The following is a 22,926-nucleotide window of genomic DNA, read 5'->3' on the forward strand; positions in this document are numbered from 1 at the left end:
GGTTACATTGTAAAGCACCGCCAACAAGGGCTGCTTGTGATCAAATACTTAGCGAGCCAGGACTGTACACAACCACAGATTCAGGATGCAGAGACTGACATGAAAATAGGACTGGATACTGGGAAATGTTTTCAGGATGCCTTTCCACAAGTTCAGTTGTGTTTAGTCAGTAGTTAGGGGGGTTATACAGTTCAGTTGTGTTTAGTCAGTAGTTGGGGGGGGGTTAAACAGTTCAGTTGTGTTTAGTCAGTAGTTGGGGGGGTTATACAGTTCAGTTGTGTTTAGTCAGTAGTTGGGGGGGGTTATACAGTTCAGTTGTGTTTAGTCAGTAGTTGGGGGGGGTTATACAGTTCAGTTGTGTTTAGTCAGTAGTTAGGGGGTTAAACAGTTCAGTTGTGTTTAGTCAGTAGTTGGGGGGTTATACAGTTCAGTTGTGTTTAGTCAGTAGTTTAGGGGTTATACAGTTCAGTTGTGTTTAGTCAGTAGTTGGGGGGGGGTTATACAGTTAAGGTGTGTTTAGTCAGTAGTTGGGGGGTTATACAGTTCAGTTGTGTTTAGTCAGTAGTTGGGGGGTATACAGTTCAGTTGTGTTTAGTCAGTAGTTGGGGGGGTATACAGTTCAGTTGTGTTTAGTCAGTAGTTGGGGGGTATACAGTTCAGTTGTGTTTAGTCAGTAGTTGGGGGGTTATACAGTTCAGTTGTGTTTAGTCAGTAGTTGGGGGGGTTATACAGTTCAGTTGTGTTTAGTCAGTAGTTGGGGGGGGTTATACAGTTCAGTTGTGTTTAGTCAGTAGTTGGGGGGTTATACAGTTAAGGTGTGTTTAGTCAGTAGTTTGACAGTAGTTGGGGGGTTATACAGTTCAGTTGTGTTTAGTCAGTAGTTTAGGGGTTATACAGTTAAGGTGTGTTTAGTCAGTAGTTGGGGGGTTATACAGTTAAGGTGTGTTTAGTCAGTAGTTTGACAGTAGTTGGGGGGGGTTATACAGTTCAGTTGTGTTTAGTCAGTAGTTTAGGGGTTATACAGTTAAGGTGTGTTTAGTCAGTAGTTGGGGGGTTATACAGTTCAGTTGTGTTTAGTCAGTAGTTGGGGGGTTATACAGTTCAGTTGTGTTTAGTCAGTAGTTGGGGGGGTTATACAGTTAAGGTGTGTTTAGTCAGTAGTTTGACAGTAGTTGGGGGGTTATACAGTTCAGTTGTGTTTAGTCAGTAGTTGGGGGGTTATACAGTTCAGTTGTGTTTAGTCAGTAGTTGGGGGGGGTTATACAGTTCAGTTGTGTTTAGTCAGTAGTTTAGGGGTTATACAGTTCAGTTGTGTTTAGTCAGTAGTTTAGGGGTTATACAGTTCAGTTGTGTTTAGTCAGTAGTTGGGGGGGTTATACAGTTAAGGTGTGTTTAGTCAGTAGTTGGGGGGGTTATACAGTTCAGTTGTGTTTAGTCAGTAGTTAGGGGGTTATACAGTTAAGGTGTGTTTAGTCAGTAGTTTGACAGTAGTTGGGGGGGGTTATACAGTTAAGGTGTGTTTAGTCAGTAGTTTAGGGGTTATACAGTTAAGGTGTGTTTAGTCAGTAGTTTAGGGGTTATACAGTTAAGGTGTGTTTAGTCAGTAGTTGGGGGGGGGGGTTATACAGTTAAGGTGTGTTTAGTCAGTAGTTTGACAGTAGTTGGGGGGGGTTATACAGTTAAGGTGTGTTTAGTCAGTAGTTTAGGGGTTATCATAACTATATTATTGTGCAGCATACCATTCTGTTCCAACATAGTGTGTGTGTGATTGTTACCTTACGCAGCATGTCATTCTGCTCCACGTTGTGTATCTCCCTGGAGTTGATCTCTCCTTTCAGCGTGTACTCAAAGAACTTCCCACTGACATTCAGTAGGAGCGTACCGACTGGCCCCTCCTCAAGAGAACAGCTGGGAGGAGTTTTTTTGTGGTAGCTGGTGGCTGGGATTCCATAACGCAGGATCACACCTACCAACAGTCCTGGGAAGGAGAGAGAGAGAGAGATACTGAGGATAGAATATCTTCACACTGCCAAAATTTCTTAAACCTCGTTAGAGGCGGCTTATGGTCGTGAAATTGACATTCAATTCTCTGGCAACCGTTTTGGTGGACATTCCTGCACTCATCATGCCAATTGCACAAATCCCTCAAAACATCTTTGGCATTGTGTTGTGTGACGCCTTTTATTGTCCCCAACACAAGGTGCACCTGTGTAATGATCATGCTGTTTAATCAGCTTCTTCATATGCCACACCTGTCAGGTGGATGGATTATCTTGGCAAAGGAGGAATGATCACTAACAGAGAGGGAAACTAATTTGAGCACAAAATTTGAGAGAAATAAGCATTTTGGGCATATGGAACATTTCTGGGATATTTTATTTCAGCTTATTATTATTAATATTATTACAACTACATTATTACTATTATTAGCTACATTATTTTATCCACATTATTATTACTAGCTACATTATTATTATTGCTAGCTACATTATTATTATTACTAGCTACATTATTACTGCAAGCTACATTATTACTGCTAGCTACATTATTACTAGCTACATTATTATTATTATTATTACTACTAGCTACATTATTATTATTATTATTATTACTAGCTACATTATTACTAGCTACATTATTATTACTACTAGCTACATTATTATTATTATTATTAGCTACATTATTATTGTATTTATTATTACTAGCTACATTATTGTATTTATTATTACTAGCTACATTATTATTATTACTATTACTAGCCTCATTATTATTATTACTAGCTACATTATTATTATTATTATTACTAGCTACATTATTATTGTATTTATTATTACTAGCTACATTGTATTTATTATTACTAGCTACATTGTATTTATTATTACTAGCTACATTATTATTATTATTATTATTACTAGCCTCATTATTATTATTACTAGCTACATTATTATTATTATTATTATTATTATTATTATTATTATTATTATTATTATTATTAGCTACATTATTATTATTATTACTATTACTAGCCTCATTATTATTATTACTAGCTACATTATTATTATTATTATTATTTTAACTAGCTACATTGTATTTTTATTACTAGCTACATTATTATTATTATTATTATTATTATTATTATTATTATTATTATTATTACTAGCTACATTATTATTATTATTATAATTGTATTTTTTATTATTACTAGCTACATTATTATTACTGCTTAAGTCAGTATTAGGACATTAGCATAGAGTCAGTCATGTCTCAGCAACACACGGCAGCTGCGTCTGTCTGTCCTCCCGCTAAGACCAGCCGGGACGGTGTGCAGAGCATCTCAAAGAGGGCCAGGCTCACACACAGACTACACAGAGAGATCGACGGACAGATTCTGGTCCTCTAGGCAACGCCAGCAGGCTGTGGCAACCTCCTACTCATGACACCGAAGAGGCATATGCCATGTGAAATGGTTTCTAACTGACAACATGTGTTATTATCCTGCAACATGGTGCTTGACAACGACTGAAATAGAATATTGGCTAAAATTACCACCAGCACCTATCAGGCACTCAAGCAGTAGAAAATTGGATGTCCCGGGAACTCCGTTGTGATGAGTTCCTGACTAAATAAAGCACCAATATTGTTCCTATGTCCACATAAGGATGCTATCACAGAACAGACTACAATTCACCTACAAATAGGTGAAATTCCATGCTGTCACAGTTACCAGCCCTTTCAAGCTTAACATCCTTATCATTTATCGCCCTCCAGGTTCCCTCGGAGAGTTCATCAATGAGCTTGATGACTTGATAAGCTCCTTTCCTGAGGACGGCTCACCTCTCACAGTTCTGGGCGACTTTAACCTCCCCACGTCTACCTTTGACTCATTCCTCTCTGCCTCCTTCTTTCCACTCCTCTCCTCTTTTGACCTCACCCTCTCACCTTCCCCCCTACTCACAAGGCAGGCAATACGCTTGACCTCATCTTTACTAGATGCTGTTCTTCCACTAACCTCATTGCAACTCCCCTCCAAGTCTCCGACCACTACCTTGTATCCTTTTCCCTCTCGCTCTCATCCAACACTTCCCACACTGCCCCAACCTTCGCTCTCTCTCCCCGCTACTCTCTCCTCTTCCATCCTATCATCTCTTCCCTCTGCTCAAACTTTCTCCAATCTCCTGATTCTGCCTCCTCAACCCTCCTCTCCTCCCTTACTGCATCCTTTGACTCTCTATGTCCCCTATCCTCCAGGCCGGCTCGGTCCTCCCCTCCCGCTCCGTGGCTCGACGACTCATTGCGAGCTCACAGAACAGGGCTCCGGGCAGCCGAGCGGAAATGGAGGAAAACTCGCCTCCCTGCGGACCTGGCATCCTTTCACTCCCTCCTCTCTACATTTTCCTCCTCTGTCTCTGCTGCTAAAGCCACTTTCTACCATTCTAAATTCCAAGCATCTGCCTCTAACCCTAGGAAGCTCTTTGCCACCTTCTGGACCACCTTCTGTGGTCCTTCTGTGGCTCAGTTGGTAGAGCATGGCGCTTGTAACGCCAGGGTAGTGGGTTCGATTCCCGGGACCACCCATACGTAGAATGTATGCACACATGACTGTAAGTCGCTTTGGATAAAAGCGTCAGCTAAATGGCATATATTATTATTATTATTCTCCTCCCTCCTGAATCCTCCCCCCTCTTCCCTCTCTGCAGATGACTTCGTCAACCATTTTGAAAAAGAAGGTCGACGACATCCGATCCTCGTTTGCTAAGTCAAACGACACCGCTGGTTCTGCTCACACTGCCCCACCCTATGCTCTGACCTCTTTCTCCCCTCTCTCTCCAGATGAAATCTCGCGTCTTGTGACGGCCGGCCGCCCAACAACCTGCCCGCTTGACCCTATCCCCTCCTCTCTTCTCCAGACCATTTCCGGAGACCTTCTCCCTTACCTCACCTCGCTCATCAACTCATCCCTGACCGCTGGCTACGTCCCTCCCGTCTTCAAGAGAGCGAGAGTTGCACCCCTTCTGAAAAAACCTACACTCGATCCCTCCGATGTCAACAACTACAGACCAGTATCCCTTCTCTCTTTTCTCTCCAAAACTCTTGAGCGTGCCGTCCTTGGCCAGCTCTACCGCTATCGCTCTCAGAATGACCTTCTTGATCCAAATCAGTCAGGTTTCAAGACTAGTCATTCAACTGAGACTGCTCTTCTCTATCACGGAAGCGCTCCGCACTGCTAAAGCTAACTCTCTCTCTCTGCTCTCATCCTTCTAGACCTATCGGCTGCCTTCGATACTGTGAACCATCAGATCCTCCTCTCCACCCTCTCCGAGTTGGGCATCTCCGGCGCGGCCCACGCTTGGATTGCGTCCTACCTGACAGGTCGCTCCTACCAGGTGGCGTGGCGAGAATCTGTCTCCTCACCACGCGCTCTCACCACTGGTGTCCCCCAGGGCTCTGTTCTAGGCCCTCTCTTATTCTCGCTATACACCAAGTCACTTGGCTCTGTCATAACCTCACATGGTCTCTCCTATCATTGCTATGCAGACGACACACAATTAATCTTCTCCTTTCCCCCTTCTGATGACCAGGTGGCGAATCGCATCTCTGCATGTCTGGCAGACATATCAGTGTGGATGACGGATCACCACCTCAAGCTGAACCTCAGCAAGACGGAGCTCCTCTTCCTCCCGGGGAAGGACTGCCCGTTCCATGATCTCGCCATCACGGTTGACAACTCCATTGTGTCCTCCTCCCAGAGCGCTAAGAACCTTGGCGTGATCCTGGACAACACCCTGACGTTCTCAACTAACATCAAGGCGGTGTCCCGTTCCTGTAGGTTCATGCTCTACAACATCCGCAGAGTACGACCCTGCCTCACACAGGAAGCGGCGCAGGTCCTAATCCAGGCACTTGTCATCTCCCGTCTTGATTACTGCAACTCGCTGTTGGCTGGGCTCCCTGCCTGTGCCATTAAACCCCTACAACTCATCCAGAACGCCGCAGCCCGTCTGGTGTTCAACCTTCCCAAGTTCTCGCACGTCACCCCGCTCCTCCGCTCTCTCCACTGGCTTCCAGTTGAAGCTCGCATCCGCTACAAGACCATGGTGCTCGCCTACGGAGCTGTGAGGGGAACGGCACCTCAGTACCTCCAGGCTCTGATCAGGCCCTACACCCAAACAAGGGCACTGCGTTCATCCACCTCTGGCCTGCTCGCCTCCCTACCACTGAGGAAGTACAGTTCCCGCTCAGCCCAGTCAAAACTGTTCGCTGCTCTGGCCCCCAATGGTGGAACAAACTCCCTCACGACGCCAGGACAGCGGAGTCAATCACCACCTTCCGGAGACACCAGAAACCCCACCTCTTCAAGGAATACCTAGGATAGGGTAAGTAATCCTTCTCCCCCAAAATAAAAAAAGATTTAGATGTAAGTGGCTGTTCCACTGGATGCCATAAGGTGTATGCACCAATTTTGTAAGTCGCTCTGGATAAGAGCGTCTGCTAAATGACTTAAATGTAAATGTAAATGTAAACGTAGGCTTAGCAATGAGAGATTAGATGGAATTTTAACATTCAAATGAAGGGTATAACAGGTGACTTTCATGAGGTTTGGGTGCCTTGTATTGAACACAGTAAGACAGAGGGTGTAACTCTTAGGATGCTATGGCCTGGCCCTGGGGCTCTACCATCCTGTGGATTGTCACTGTCCCTGGGGCTCTACCGTCCATCCTGTGGATTGTCACTGTCCCTGGGGCTCTACCATCCTGTGGATTGTCACTGTCCCTGGGGCTCTACCGTCCTGTGGAAAAAATAAAAATTACACTGCCTGCCCATCAAGACATCTACAGCATCTTATGTCACAGAAAGGCCAGGAAGATCAAGGACCCCAACCACCTGAGCCACGGCGTGTTCACCCCGCTACCATCCATAAGGCGAGGTCAGTACAAGTGCATCAAAGCTGGGACCGAGAGACTGAAAAACAGCTTCTATCCCAAGGCCATCAGACTGTTAAACAGCCACTATTAGCCTGCCTCTGCCCTGAACTAGCCGGCTACCACCCGGTTCTCTACCCTGCACTTTAGAAACTGTTGCCCTATGTACACAGACATTGAACACTGGTCACTTTAATAATGTTTACATACTGTTTAACCCACTGTATAATGTATATACTGTATTCGAGTCATGGTTCATCCTACACACTATTCAGTCCACTTTACTTTTTCAACATTTTGTTACTTATTGTAAATTGATTTTTAAATTCCCTCATTAATCTACACACAATACCCCATAATGACAAAGAAAAACTGGTTTAGACATTTTTGCACATTTATAAAAACATATATCACATTGACATAAGTATTCAGACCCTTTAGTCAGTACTTTGTTGAAGATCCTTTGGCAGCGATCACAGCCTCCAGTCTTGTTGGGTATGACGCTACAAGCTTGGCACATCTGTATTTGGGGAGTTTCTCCCATTCTTCTCTGCAGATCCTCTCAAGCTCTGTCATTTTGAATGGAAAGCGTCGCTGCACAGCTATTTTCAGGTCTCTCCAGAGATGTTCAAATCGGGTTCAAGTCTGGTCTCTGGCTGGGCCACAAAGACATTCAGAGACTTGTCCCGAAGCCACTCCTGCATTGTCTTGGCTGTGTGCTTAGGGTCGTTGTCCTGTTGGAAGGTGAATCTTGTCCTGAGTGTTGTGGGGCAGGTTTTCATCAAGGATCTCTCTGTACTTTGCTCTGTTCCACTTTGCCTCGATCCTGACAATGGTATTGAGTATTCCACCACAGTCATCGGCTTCATCAATAAGTGCATTGATGTACATATTCCAACCAGAAGCCATGGATTACAGGCAACATCCGCACCGAGCTAAAGGCTACAGCTGCTGCTTTCAAGGAGCGGGACACTAATCTGGACGCTTAAAAGAAATCCTGCTATGCCCTCAGACGAACCTTCAAATAAGCAAAGAGTCAATACAGGATTAAGATTATTATTGATGAAGCCAGTGACTGTTCCTGTCCGGGGGTGACTGAGGGTTATACTCCTCAATGCCATTGACATATTCCAGTCTGTGCTAGAAAAACAGCCCTGTAGCGTAGCATTCACATCATCTGACTACTTCCGTATTGAGCGAGTCACTGGTACTTCCTGCTTTAGTATGACAGCTATGAAAAATATCCCCCTCAGCACTGCGCCAAAATGCAAACTCCTTCCGTTTGACTTACGTTATAAAAATGTTTTTTTATAACATCTCTTAGTAGATAGTGTGGTCTACAGCCTATCACGAGGTACTCTACACACAAAATAGCACAATTGGTTAAGAGCTTGTAAAACGGCAGCCATTCTCAAGTGACTGCATGTTCGCCAAAAGAACGGAGGGAAGAGAGTTTATCCGACGTAGTCTCGTCAGGTATCCCGCACACCAACCTCTATAACACCGCCTCTTCGATATTTCAGTGTTGGGGATTTGGGCCTGGTTGAAGTAGAAATCCTCATAATCAACTTCAGTGATCAGCTGTTCTGATTTCCAGATACTATTTTCAGGAAATGATGGTGGAACCGTCATAAAAAAATTATAATTACAAAAAATGCGCAAAAAAAAAAACACAAAACTGCAGGTCAGAAGCTCGTAAAACAGCTGCAACAGGGCTTTGGGAAATTTAAATCCTCTTTTTTATTTTACCTTTATTTAACCAGGTAGGCTAGTTGAGAACACCTTTATTTAACCAGGTAGGCTAGTTGAGAACACCTTTATTTAACCAGGTAGGCTAGTTGAGAACACCTTTATTTAACCAGGTAGGCTAGTTGAGAACACCTTTATTTAACCAGGTAGGCCAGTTGAGAACACCTTTATTTAACCAGGTAGGCCAGTTGAGAACACCTTTATTTAACCAGGTAGGCTAGTTGAGAACACCTTTATTTAACCAGGTAGGCCAGTTGAGAACACCTTTATTTAACCAGGTAGGCTAGTTGAGAACACCTTTATTTAACCAGGTAGGCTAGTTGAGAACAAGTTCTCATTTGCAACTGCGACCTGGCCAAGATAAAGTGTAGCAATTCGACACATACAGAGTTACACATGGAATAAACAAATCACAGTCAGTAATACAGTAGAACAAAAAAAAAAGTCTATATACAGTCAGTGCAAATGAGGTAAGTTAAGGAAATAAATAGGCCATGGTGGCGAAGTAATTACAATATAGCAATTAAACACTGGAATGGTAGATCGGCAGAAGATGAATGTGCAGGTAGAGATACTGGGGTGCAAAGGAGCAAAATAAATAAATAAATACCAGTATGGGGATGAGGTAGGTAGATAGATGGGCTGTTTACAGATGGGCTATGTACAGGTGCAGTGATCTGTAAGCTGCTCTGACAGCTGGTGCTTAAAGCTAGTGAGGGAGATGTGAGTCTCCAGCTTCAGAGATTTTTGCAATTCGTTCCAGTCATGGGCAGCAAAGAACTGTAAGGAAAGTTGGCCAAAGGAGGAATTGGCTTTGGGGGTGACCAGTTAGATATACCTGCTGGAGCGCATGCTACGAGTGGGTGCTGCTATGGTCACCAGTCAGCTGAGATAAGGCGGGGCTTTACCTAGCAGAGACTTGTAGATAACCTGTAGCCAGTGGGTTTGGCGACGAGTATGAAGCGAGGGCCAACCAACGAGAGCGTACAGGTCGCAATGGTGGGTAGTGTATGGGGCTTTGGTGACAAAACGGATGACACTGTGATAGACTGCATCCAGTTTGCATCCAGTTTGTTGAGTAGAGTGTTTGAAGCTATTTTATAGATGACATCACCGAAGTCGAGGATCGGTAGGATGGTCAGTTTTACGAGGGTATGTTTGGCAGCATGAGTGAAGGATGCTTCAGCTAAATGGCATATATTATATTATATATTATATATTATGCTTTGTTGCGATAAAGGAAGCCGATTCTAGATTTAACTTTGGATTGGAGATGTTTGATATGGGTCTGGAAGGAGAGTTTACAGTCTAACCAGACACCTAAGTATTTGTAGTTGTCCACGTATTCTAAGTCAGAGCCGTCCAGAGTAGTGATATTGGACAGGTGGGCAGGTGCAGGTAGCGATCGGTTGAAGAGCATGCATTTAGTTTTACTTGTATTTAAGAGCAGTTGGAGGCCACGGAAGGGAGAGTTGTATGGCATTGAAGCTCGTCTGGAGGTTAGTTAACACAGTGTCCAAGGAGGGGCCAGAAGTATACAGAATGGTGTCGTCTGCGTAGAGGTGGATCAGAGAATCACCAGCAGCAAGAGCAACATCATTGATGAATACAGAAAAGCGAGTCGGCCCGAGGGTTGAACCCTGTGGCACCCCATATAGACTGCCAGAGGTCCGGACAACAGACCCTCCGATTTGACACATTGAATATCTGAGAAGTAGTTGGTGAACCAGGCGAGGCAGTCATTTGAGAAACCAAGGCTGTTGAGTCTGCCGATAAGAATGCAGTGATTGACAGAGTCGAAAGCCTTGGCCAGGTCGATGAATACAGTTGCACTGTAATGTCTCTTACCGATGGCGGTTATGATGTCGTTTAGGACCTTGAGCATGGCTGAGGTGCACCAATGACCAGCCCTGAAACCAGATTGCATAGCGGAGAATGTCTGGTGGGATTCGAAATGGTCAGTAATCTGTTTGTTAACTTGGTTTCAAAGACCTTAGGAAAACAGGGTAGGATGGATAGATAGATAGGTCTGTAGCAGTTTGGGTCTAGAGTGTCCCCCCCTTTGAAGGGGGATGACCGCGGCAGCTTTCCAATCTTTGGGAATCTCAGACGATACGAAAGAGAGGTTTAACAGGCTAGTAATAGGGGTTGCAACAATTTTGGCAGATACTTTTAGAAAGAGAGGGTCCAGATTGACGAGCCCGGCTGATTTGTAGGGGTCCAGATTTTGCAGCTCTTTCAGAACATCAGCTATCTGGATTTGGGTGAAGGAGAAATGGTGGGGGCTTTGGCGGGTTGCTGTGGAGGGTGCCGGGCAGTTGACAGGGGGTAGCCATGTGGAAAGCATGGCCAGCCGAAGAAAAATTCTTACTGAAATGATCGACTATCATAGATTTATCGGTGGAGACAGTGTTTCCTCAGTGCAGTGGGCAGCTGGGAGGAGGTGCTCTTATTCTCTAAGGGGGATATAGGCTCTTGAATCACATTACATTGACATGTTTCGACTCAGCAGAGTGAGAAGCACATTTCACAAACATCAGGCGACATTTGTATTGTAGTTGCGCCACACTGACTGCATCCCATTGCAGATATGCAGATGTAGAGATTGATAGCGAGAGAGGAGAGAGAGAAAGAGAGAGAGAAAGAGAAAGAGAAAGAGAGAGAGAAAGAGAGAGAGAAAGAGAGAGAGAGAGAGAAAGAGAGAGAGAAAGAGAAAGAGAAAGAGAAAGAGAAAGAGAAAGAAAGAGAAAGAGAAAGAGAAAGAGAAAGAGAGAGAAAGAGAGAGAGAGAGAGAAAGAGAGAGAAAGAGAGAGAAAGAGAGAAAGAGAGAAAGAGATTCCATCCATGATATGGAGCAGTTACTACAAGCTGCTATGGGTAATGAATGAGTCAACACAGTGGTTGTAAACCCAGGCCATGACGTTATACAATTTATCTGCTAATATGTAAAGTAAAAATCATGATTAGGTCTACTAGCCAATAGTGCAATGTGATTCAGGCTATACCAATCAAGTCAAAGCTATAATATATTGTTATTTGTTGGTGGCAAAGGAACATGGTTCTGTGGGTATCTATGCAGGACTCTGATGCCCAATCTAAATACTGTGTAGCACATTCCAGAGACTGTCACTCCCATCTGAACCAATTAGGACTGGGAATGAGCGCTGAATGGCGCATCATGTACGTAACATTTTAACTGTCTACAATGTATCTACAATATTGATCAATTGTAACTAACTCGTCATGGTTCAATGTAGCAGTGACATAGAGCCGCACTAATAATCACCGACGTGAGTTGGCATCATTCATACGGGGATTAGGGGGTTGGGTTGGCAAAGTTACATGCGTTGCAAACGTCTGACAGATTAATGTGTCGATTCTTACCGTATATCATTGCCAACCCGGTCTCATGGAGAAAACGAACTCTTCTGTGTTTGAAAAGCCAAATGGTAAGAATTGTTAATGTCAGCAGTAAAATGAATGTCAATAAATTCACACTGTCCTGTCGATGACTTTCTTCCGCCTCCTTCTCAGATGCCAGTTCCTCCATAACGCCGTCCTCGGCGTTCATTTTTAGAAGCCTGGTTTATCAGCAGAATTAAAATGGGAAATAACATAAATTGCTTTTCCAAAGGAAAGAAGAATCTGCATAGCTTTGGTTTTTGGCAACAGCAGCATCCATGGTACAGTTTGATGAGCCAAGCCTATGAGACCTGTCAGACTTCTTCTTCTTGATTATGATTGTGTTGACGGCTCGCATCCAATTGAATGTGCATACACCGCCCCTACTGTACTGGAGTGTGAGGCCATTCACGGAATACCCACATTAATTAACAAGAAAAGGAAAAAATTACCCTGAAAAGTATTAGCCCTCAGTAAAACACCACCCCATTCCACTATTTAGACCAACCGTCTGGGACTACCACTCAACACCCCCTGCAAATGTTCAGCAGTAAACTCACAGGATTCCTCTCAGGATCCCCCACCCCGTACCCATCTTCCTCTACCACCCTCTTCTTCACTGCTTCGGCATACAACATTTTCTGTGCTGGGCCAGAATCATCCTTTACATCCTCGGACAGAGGCCCGATCTCGGCGGTCCTCACTGCAGGAATTTCATCCACACTATCGTCCGGTTCCATCTCTGAGCTACTTGAGAACGTATTCTGCTTTTTGCACTTGACGCCAACCTTCCTCGACAGACTGCTTCCCTCTACACTCATCTTCTTCTCAACAGTCATCACTGCACTCACCACCACATCTAATTCATTCTCACTCTCGTCACTCTCAGTTTCCTCAAGTTCTTCCAAACGGTTTTGTGAAATCCCTCATTCCATATTCCCTCGTAAACATTTCCAGTTTATTTTTCTTGTCCATCATCTTGTTCTTCCAGAAGGCCTGTGTAATCACCCACTCCATGTTTATTCATAATATGCTACACTTATTTCCTTTTCCTGCTTCTTCTCCTCCATCATTTAATGGCGGTTGGTGTAACAGTACAACTTTAGGCCGTCCCCTCGCCCATACCCGGGCGCGAACCAGGGACCCTCTGCACACATCAACAGTCACCCACGAAGCATCGTTACCCCATCGCTCCACAAAGGCGTGGCCCTTGCAGAGCAAGGGGGAACCACTACTTCAAGGTCTCAGAGCAAGTGAGGTCACTGATTGAAACGCTATTTAGCGCACCACCGCTAACTAAGCTAGCCGTTTCACATCCGTTACATCAGCACCACCGCTAACTAAGCTAGCCGTTTCACATCCGTTACATTGGCACCACCGCTAACTAAGCTAGCCGTTTCACATCCGTTACATTGGCACCACCGCTAACTAAGGTAGCCGTTTCACATCTGTTACATTGGCACCACCGCTAACTAAACTAGCCGTTTCACATCCGTTACATTGGCACCACCGCTAACTAAACTAGCCGTTTCACATCCGTTACATGGGCACCACCGCTAACTAAGCTAGCCGTTTCACATCCGTTACATTGGCACCACGCTAACTAAACTAGCCGTTTCACATCTGTTACATTGGCACCACCGCTAACTAAACTAGCCGTTTCACATCCGTTACATTGGCACCACCGCTAACTAAGCTAGCCGTTTCACATCCGTTACATTGGCACCACCGCTAACTAAACTAGCCGTTTCACATCCGTTACATTGGCACCACCGCTAACTAAACTAGCCGTTTCACATCCGTTACATGGGCACCACCGCTAACTAAACTAGCCGTTTCACATCCGTTACATTGGCACCACCGCTAACTAAACTAGCCGTTTCACATCCGTTACATCAGCACCACCGCTAACTAAGCTAGTCGTTTCACATCGGTTACATCGGCACCACCGCTAACTAAGCTAGCCGTTTCACACCCGTTACATTGGCACCACCGGCTAACTAAACTAGCCGTTTCACATCCGTTACATTGGCACCACCGCTAACTAAGCTAGCCGTTTCACATCTGTTACATTGGCACCACCGCTAACTAAACTAGCCGTTTCACATCTGTTACATTGGCACCACCGCTAACTAAACTAGCCGTTTCACATCTGTTACATTGGCACCACCGCTAACTAAACTAGCCGTTTCACATCCGTTACATTGGCACCACCGCTAACTAAACTAGTCGTTTCACATCGGTTACATCGGCACCACCGCTAACTAAGCTAGCCGTTTCACACCCGTTACATTGGCACCACCGCTAACTAAACTAGCCGTTTCACATCCGTTACATTGGCACCACCGCTAACTAAGCTAGCCGTTTCACATCTGTTACATTGGCACCACCGCTAACTAAGCTAGCCGTTTCACATCCGTTACATTGGCACCACCGCTAACTAAACTAGCCGTTTCACATCCGTTACATTGGCACCACCGCTAACTAAACTAGCCGTTTCACATCCGTTACATTGGCACCACCGCTAACTAAGCTAGCCGTTTCACATCCGTTACATTGGCACCACCGCTAACTAAACTAGCCGTTTCACATCCGTTACATTGGCACCACCGCTAACTAAGCTAGCCGTTTCACATCCGTTACATGGGCACCACCGCTAACTAAGCTAGCCGTTTCACATCCGTTACATTGGCACCACCGCTAACTAAGCTAGCCGTTTCACATCTGTTACATTGGCACCACCGCTAATATGGGAAGGGGAAAAAAACATACACCTAATATTCCATAAGCAACTAAATACATATACTAAAATTCCTTCAGTCAGATTAAAATGTCTATCTTCATCCAGCATTCCCTCCAACGTATCGGACGTGAACTCCTGGAGATACAAAAATATTTTCGGCACCTTCACAATGATATTGAGTTATTCTATTTGTTATAATTTTGTCAAGTGCAATTTATCACTTGCGCAATAAACGCAACTAAGTTCACCTTCTTCACTATTAGTATTTCAAGATCCCTCTGATGCATTACATGAACTACAGGCTGTGGGGAATCCACTACCATCTCATCACCACTCGCTCCTTCAGCATGTGTACTGCCTCCACATAGGAGACCTAATGGATAGCCTTGATCCTAGTTACTGCGACCTCTTTCACCCTTACAGGGCACTCCAGGAAGTCTGGAAAGTGTTTCCTACCACTGTGCTTCCTCAGACTCTTCACCCACGACACCCTTACAGGGCACTCTAGGAAGTCTGGAAAGTGGTTCCTACCACCGTGCTTCCTCAGACTCTTCACCCACGACACCCTTACAGGGCACTCTAGGAAGTCTGGAAAGTGGTTCCTACCACCGTGCTTCCTCAGACTCTTCACCCACGACACCCTTACAGGGCACTCTAGGAAGTCTGGAAAGTGTTTCCTACCAGCGTGCTTCCTCAGACTCTTCACCCACGACACCCTTACAGGGCACTCTAGGAAGTCTGGAAAGTGGTTCCTACCACCGTGCTTCCTCAGACCCTTTCAGCTCCACTCATCTTCATTCTCACAGAATCGAACAATGCTTCCTATTCTGCCATTGGTCCAAAAATCGAAGCTGCACCGTCTCTACTCCGTGGTTACTACGCATGTTTGATGACTAGATGACTAGCAAAACATGGTTGATGACTAGATGACTAGCAAAACATGGTTGATGACTAGATGACTCGTAAAACATGGTTGATGACTAGATGACTAGCAAAACATGGTTGATGACTAGATGACTAGTAAAACATGGTTGATGACTAGTAAAACATGGTTGATGACTAGTAAAACATGGTTGATGACTAGATGACTAGTAAAACATGGTTGATGACTAGATGACTAGTAAAACATGGTTGATGACTAGTAAAACATGGTTGATGACTAGATGACTAGTAAAACATGGTTGATGACTAGATGACTAGTAAAACATGGTTGATAGACTAGTAAAACATGGTTGATGACTAGTAAAAAACATGGTTGATGACTAGTAAAACATGGTTGATGACTAGATGACTAGTAAAACATGGTTGATGACTAGATGACTAGTAAAACATGGTTGATGACTAGTAAAACATGGTTGATGACAAGATGACTAGTAAAACATGGTTGATGACTAGATGACTAGTAAAACATGGTTGATGACTAGATGACTAGTAAAACATGGTTGATGACTAGATGACTAGTAAAACATGGTTCATGACTAGATGACTAGTAAAACATGGTTGATGACTAGATGACTAGTAAAACATGGTTGATGACTAGATGACTAGTAAAACATGGTTGATGACTAGATGACTAGTAAAACATGGTTGATGACTAGATGACTAGTAAAACATGGTTGATGACTAGATGACTAGTAAAACATGGTTGATGACTAGATGACTAGTAAAACATGGTTGATGACTAGTAAAACATGGTTGATGACTAGTAAAAAACATGGTTGATGACTAGATGACTAGTAAAACATGGTTGATGACTAGTAAAACATGGTTGATGACTAGATGACTAGTAAAACATGGTTGATGACTAGATGACTAAAACATGGTTGATGACTAGATGACTAGTAAAAAACATGGTTGATGACTAGATAAAACATGGTTGATGACTAGATAAAACATGGTTGATGACTAGATGACTAGTAAAACATGGTTGATGACTAGATGACTAGTAAAACATGGTTGATGACTAGATGACTAGTAAAATGACTATGGTTGATGACTAGATGACTAGTAAAACATGGTTGATGACTAGATGACTAGTAAAACATGGTTGATGACTAGATGACTTGTAAAACATGGTTGATGACTAGTAAAACATGATGACTAGATGACTAAAAACATGGTTGATGACTAGATGACTAGTAAAACATGGTTGATGACTAGATGAAAAAACATGGTTGATGACTAGATGACTAGTAAAACATGGTTGATGACTAGATGACTAGTAAAACATGGTTGATGACTAGATGACTAGTAAAACATGGTTGATGACTAGATGACTAGTAAAACATGGTTGATGACTAGATGACTAGTAAAACATGGTTGATGACTAGATGATGACTAGTAAAACATGGTTGATGACTAGATGACTAGTAAAGTAAAACATGGTTGATGACTAGATGACTAGTAAAACATGGTTGATGACTAGTAAAACATGGTTGATGACTAGTAAAAAACATGGTTGATGACTAGATGACTTGTAAAACATGGTTGATGACTAGCAAAAACATGGTTGATGACTAGATGACTAGTAAAACATGGTTGATGACTAGTAAAACATGGTTGATGACTAGATGACTAGTAAAACATGGTTGATGACTAGATGACTAGTAAAACATGGTTGATGACTAGATGACTAGTAAAACATGGTTGATGACTAAAACATGGTTGATGACTAGATGAAAAAACATGGTTGATGACTAGATGACTAGTAAAACATGGTTGATGACTAGATGACTAGTAAAACATGGTTGATGATGACTAGTAAAACATGGTTGATGACTAGTAAAACATGGTTGATGACTAGATGACTTGTAAAACATGGTTGATGACTAGATGACAAAACATGGTTGATGACTAGATGACTAGTAAAACATGGTTGATGACTAGATGACTAGTAAAACTAGATGACTAGTTGATGACTAGTAAAACATGGTTGATGACTAGATGACTAGTAAAACATGGTTGAAAACATGGTTGATGACTCTAGTAAAACATGACTAGTAAAACATGGTTGATGACTAGCAAAACATGGTTGATGACTAGATGACTAGTAAAACATGGTTGATGACTAGATGACTAGTAAAACATGGTTGATGACTAGATGACTAGTAAAACATGGTTGATGACTAGATGACTAGTAAAACATGGTTGATGACTAGATGACTAGTAAAACATGGTTGATGATGACTAGTAAAACATGGTTGATGACTAGATGACTAGTAAAACATGGTTGATGACTAGATGACTAGTAAAACATGGTTGATGACTAGATGATGACTAGATAAAACATGGTTGATGACTAGATGACTAGTAAAACATGGTTGATGACTAGATGACTAGATGACTAAAAACATGGTTGATGACTAGATGACTAGTAAAACATGGTTGATGACTAGATGACTAGTAAAACATGGTTGATGACTAGATGACTAGTAAAACATGGTTGATGACTAGATGACTAGTAAAACATGGTTGATGACTAGATGACTAGTAAAACATGGTTGATGACTAGATGACTAGTAAACATGGTTGATGACTAGATGACTAGTAAAACATGGTTGATGACTAGATGACTAGTAAAACATGGTTGATGACTAGATGACTAGTAAAACATGGTTGATGACTAGCAAAACATGGTTGATGACTAGATGACTAGTAAAACATGGTTGATGACTAGTAAAACATGGTTGATGACTAGATGACTAGTAAAACATGGTTGATGACTAGTAAAACATGGTTGATGACTAGATGACTAGTAAAACATGGTTGATGACTAGATGACTAGTAAAACATGGTGACTAGATGACTAGTAAAACATGGTTGATGACTAGATGACTAAAAACATGGTTGATGACTAGATGACTAGTAAAACATGGTTGATGACTAGTAAAACATGGTTGATGACTAGTAAAACATGGTTGATGACTAGATGACTAGTAAAACATGGTTGATGACTAGACTAGTAAAACATGGTTGATGACTAGATGAAAAAACATGGTTGATGACTAGATGACTAGTAAAACATGGTTGATGACTAGATGACTAGTAAAACATGGTTGATGACTAGATGACTAAAAACATGGTTGATGACTAGTGAAAAAACATGGTTGATGACTAGATGACTAGTAAAACATGGTTGACTAGATGACTAGTAAAACATGGTTGATGACTAGATGACTAGTAAAACATGGTTGATGACTAGATGACTAAAAACATGGTTGATGACTAGATGACTAGTAAAACATGGTTGATGACTAGTAAAACATGGTTGATGACTAGTAAAACATGGTTGATGACTAGGTTGATGACTAGTAAAACATGGTTGATGACTAGTAAAACATGGTTGACTAGTAAAACATGGTTGATGACTAGATGACTAGTAAAACATGGTTGATGACTAGATGACTAGTAAAACATGGTTGATGACTAGGTTGATGACTAGTAAAACATGGTTGATGACTAGATGACTAAAAACATGGTTGATGACTAGATGACTAGTAAAACATGGTTGATGACTAGATGACTAGTAAAACATGGTTGATGACTAGATGACTAGTAAAACATGGTTGATGACTAGATGACTAGTAAAACATGGTTGATGACTAGATGACTAAAACATGTTGATGACTAGATGACTAGTAAAACATGGTTGATGACTAGATGACTAGTAAAACATGGTTGATGACTAGATGACTAGTAAAACATGGTTGATGACTAGATGACTAGTAAAACATGGTTGATGACTAGATGACTAGTAAAACATGGTTGATGACTAGATGACTAGTAAAACATGGTTGATGACTAGATGACTAGTAAAACATGGTTGATGACTAGTAAAACATGGTTGATGACTAGTAAAACATGGTTGATGACTAGATGACTTGTAAAACATGGTTGATGACTAGCAAAACATGGTTGATGACTAGATGACTAGTAAAACATGGTTGATGACTAGTAAAACATGGTTGATGACTAGTAAAACATGGTTGATGACTAGATGACTAGTAAAACATGGTTGATGACTAGATGACTAGTAAAACATGGTTGATGACTAGATGACTAGTAAAACATGGTTGATGACTAGATGACTAGTAAAACATGGTTGATGACTAGATGACTAGTAAAACATGGTTGATGACTAGATGACTTGTAAAACATGGTTGATGACTAGATGACTAGCAAAACATGGTTGATGACTAGATGACTAGTAAAACATGGTTGATGACTAGTAAAACATGGTTGATGACTAGATGACTAGTAAAACATGGTTGATGACTAGATGACTAGTAAAACATGGTTGATGACTAGATGACTAGTAAAACATGGTTGATGACTAGATGACTAGTAAAACATGGTTGATGACTAGATGACTAGTAAAACATGGTTGATGACTAGATGACTAGTAAAACATGGTTGATGACTAGATGACTAGTAAAACATGGTTGATGACTAGATGACTAGTAAAACATGGTTGATGACTAGTAAAACATGGTTGATGACTAGTAAAACATGGTTGATGACTAGATGACTTGTAAAACATGGTTGATGACTAGCAAAACATGGTTGATGACTAGATGACTAGTAAAACATGGTTGCTGACTAGTAAAACATGGTTGATGACTAGATGACTAGTAAAACATGGTTGATGACTAGATGACTAGTAAAACATGGTTGATGACTAGATGACTAGTAAAACATGGTTGATGACTAGATGACTAGTAAAACATGGTTGATGACTAGATGACTAGTAAAACATGGTTGATGACTAGATGACTAGTAAAACATGGTTGATGACTAGTAAAACATGGTTGATGACTAGATCAAATCAAATCAAATCAAATCAAATTTATTTATATAGCCCTTCGTACATCAGCTGATATCTCAAAGTGCTGTACAGAAACCCAGCCTAAAACCCCAAACAGCAAACAATGCAGGTGTAAAAACACGGTGGCTAGGAAAACTCCCTAGAAAGGCCAAAACCTAGGAAGAAACCTCGAGAGGAACCGGGCTATGTGGGGGTGGCCAGTCCTCTTCTGGCTGTGCCGGGTAGAGATTCTAACAGAACATGACCAAGATGTTCAAATGTTCATAAATGACCAGCATGGTCGAATAATAATAAGGCAGAACAGTTGAAACTGGAGCAGCAGCACAGTCAGGTGGACTGGGGACAGCAAGGAGCCATCATGTCAGGTAGTCCTGGGGCACGGTCCTAGGGCTCAGGTCCTCCGAGAGAGAGAAAGAAAGAGAGAATTAGAGAGAGCATATGTGGGTGGCCAGTCCTCTGGCTGTGCCGGGTGGAGATTATAACAGAACGTGGCCAAGATGTTCAAATGTTCATAAATGACCAGCATGGTTGAATAATAGTAAGGCAGAACAGTTGAAACTGAGCAGGAGCATGGCCAGGTGGACTGGGGACAGCAAGGAGTCCTCATGTCAGGTAGTCCTGGGACATGGTCCTAGGGCCCAGGCCAGTTGAAACAGGAGCAGCAGCATGGCCAGGTGGACTGGGGACAGCAAGGAGTCATCATGTCAGGTAGTCCTGGGGCATGGTCCTAGGGCTCAGGTCCTCCGAGAGAGAGAAAGAGAGAAGGAGAGAATTAGAGAACGCACACTTAGATTCACACAGGACACCGAATAGGACAGGAGAAGTACTCCAGATATAACAAACTGACCCTAGCCCCCCGACACATAAACTACTGCAGCATAAATACTGGGAGGCTGAGACAGGAGGGTCAGGAGACACTGTGGCCCCATCCGAGGACACCCCGGACAGGGCCAAACAGGAAGGATATAACCCCACCCACTTTGCCAAAGCACAGCCCCCACACCACTAGAGGGATATCTTCAACCACCAACTTACCATCCTGAGACAAGGCCGAGAATAGCCCACAAAGATCTCCGCCACGGTACAACCTAAGGGGGGCAACCCAGACAGGCCGACCACAACAGTGAATCAACCCACCCAGGTGACGCACCCCCCAGGGACGGCACGAGAGAGCCCCAGCAAGCCAGTGACTCAGCCCCCGTAACAGGGTTAGAGGCAGAGAATCCCAGTGGAAAGAGGGGAACCGGCCAGGCAGAGACAGCAAGGGCGGTTCGTTGCTCCAGAGCCTTTCCGTTCACCTTCCCACTCCTGGGCCAGACTACACTCAATCATATGACCCACTGAAGAGATGAGTCTTCAGTAAAGACTTAAAGGTTGAGACCGAGTTTGCGTCTCTGACATGGGTAGGCAGACCGTTCCATAAAAATGGAGCTCTATAGGAGAAAGCCCTGCCTCCAGCTGTTTGCTTAGAAATTCTAGGGACAATTAGGAGGCCTGCGTCTTGTGACCGTAGCGTACGTGTAGGTATGTACGGCAGGACCAAATCAGAGAGGTAGGTAGGAGCAAGCCCATGTAATGCTTTGTAGGTTAGCAGTAAACCTTGAAATCAGCCCTTGCTTTGACAGGAAGCCAGTGTAGAGAGGCTAGCACTGGAGTAATATGATCAAATTTTTTGGTTCTAGTCAGGATTTTAGCAGCCGTATTTAGCACTAACTGAAGTTTATTTAGTGCTTTATCCGGGTAGCCGGAAAATAGAGCATTGCAGTAGTCTAACCTAGAAGTGACAAAAGCATGGATTAATTTTTCTGCATAGATGACTAGCAAAACATGGTTGATGACTAGTAAACATGGTTGATGACTAGATGACTAGTAAAACATGGTTGATGACTAGATGACTAGCAAAACATGGTTGATGACTAGTAAAACATGGTTGATGACTAGATAACTAGTAAAACATGGTTGATGACTAGTGGGGAACTCTTGCCTGGCTACCCATCCACATGTTTGCTTCCTCCTCGACAACTTCTCAAATGCGTTCAACCCGTTCTGATTGGTTCCAGAAACTGATGGGTTGGACCAGAGCTGGCCTACACGAATCATGAATCAGGTAATTTTGAAGTCAGCAAAACTACTTCTAGGATGGTAGGTCCAGACTGGTGTGTGGCGCGATCGATAGAGCAGCATAATTAAATTCAGGATGAGTTGTCAGGAAACCTGTCAGACAAGGGAAGCTCTATTGGTTCTTTCACGACAACTAGGAACTCTGAATAAAACTGAGGTAAAATCAT

General features: G+C 42.9%; 1 protein-coding gene across 6 annotated transcripts in view; it reads right to left on the reverse strand.

The window, feature by feature from the left end:
* slc9a7 (solute carrier family 9 member 7) overlaps positions 1-22,926 on the reverse strand; it is a 176,962-nt gene that overhangs the window by 102,875 nt on the left and 51,161 nt on the right. Inside the window, exons 1-2 of one of the 6 annotated variants that reach the window (XM_052475744.1) lie at positions 12,054-12,255; positions 1,776-1,978 (exon numbers count right to left, since the gene is read on the reverse strand). The exons of 4 other annotated variants lie outside the window; for them this stretch is intronic. In XM_052475744.1, the coding sequence (XP_052331704.1) occupies positions 1,776-1,978; positions 12,054-12,240 (390 nt within the window). In that variant the 5' untranslated portion in view covers positions 12,241-12,255. Of the gene's footprint in view, positions 1-1,775; positions 1,979-12,053; positions 12,256-22,926 lie in introns of those variants that run through there. One more of the 6 variants, XM_052475743.1, reaches the window with a different exon arrangement.

This window comes from Oncorhynchus keta, chromosome 22 (genome assembly GCF_023373465.1).
Source record: "Oncorhynchus keta strain PuntledgeMale-10-30-2019 chromosome 22, Oket_V2, whole genome shotgun sequence".
Taxonomy (NCBI): Eukaryota; Metazoa; Chordata; class Actinopteri; order Salmoniformes; family Salmonidae; genus Oncorhynchus; species Oncorhynchus keta.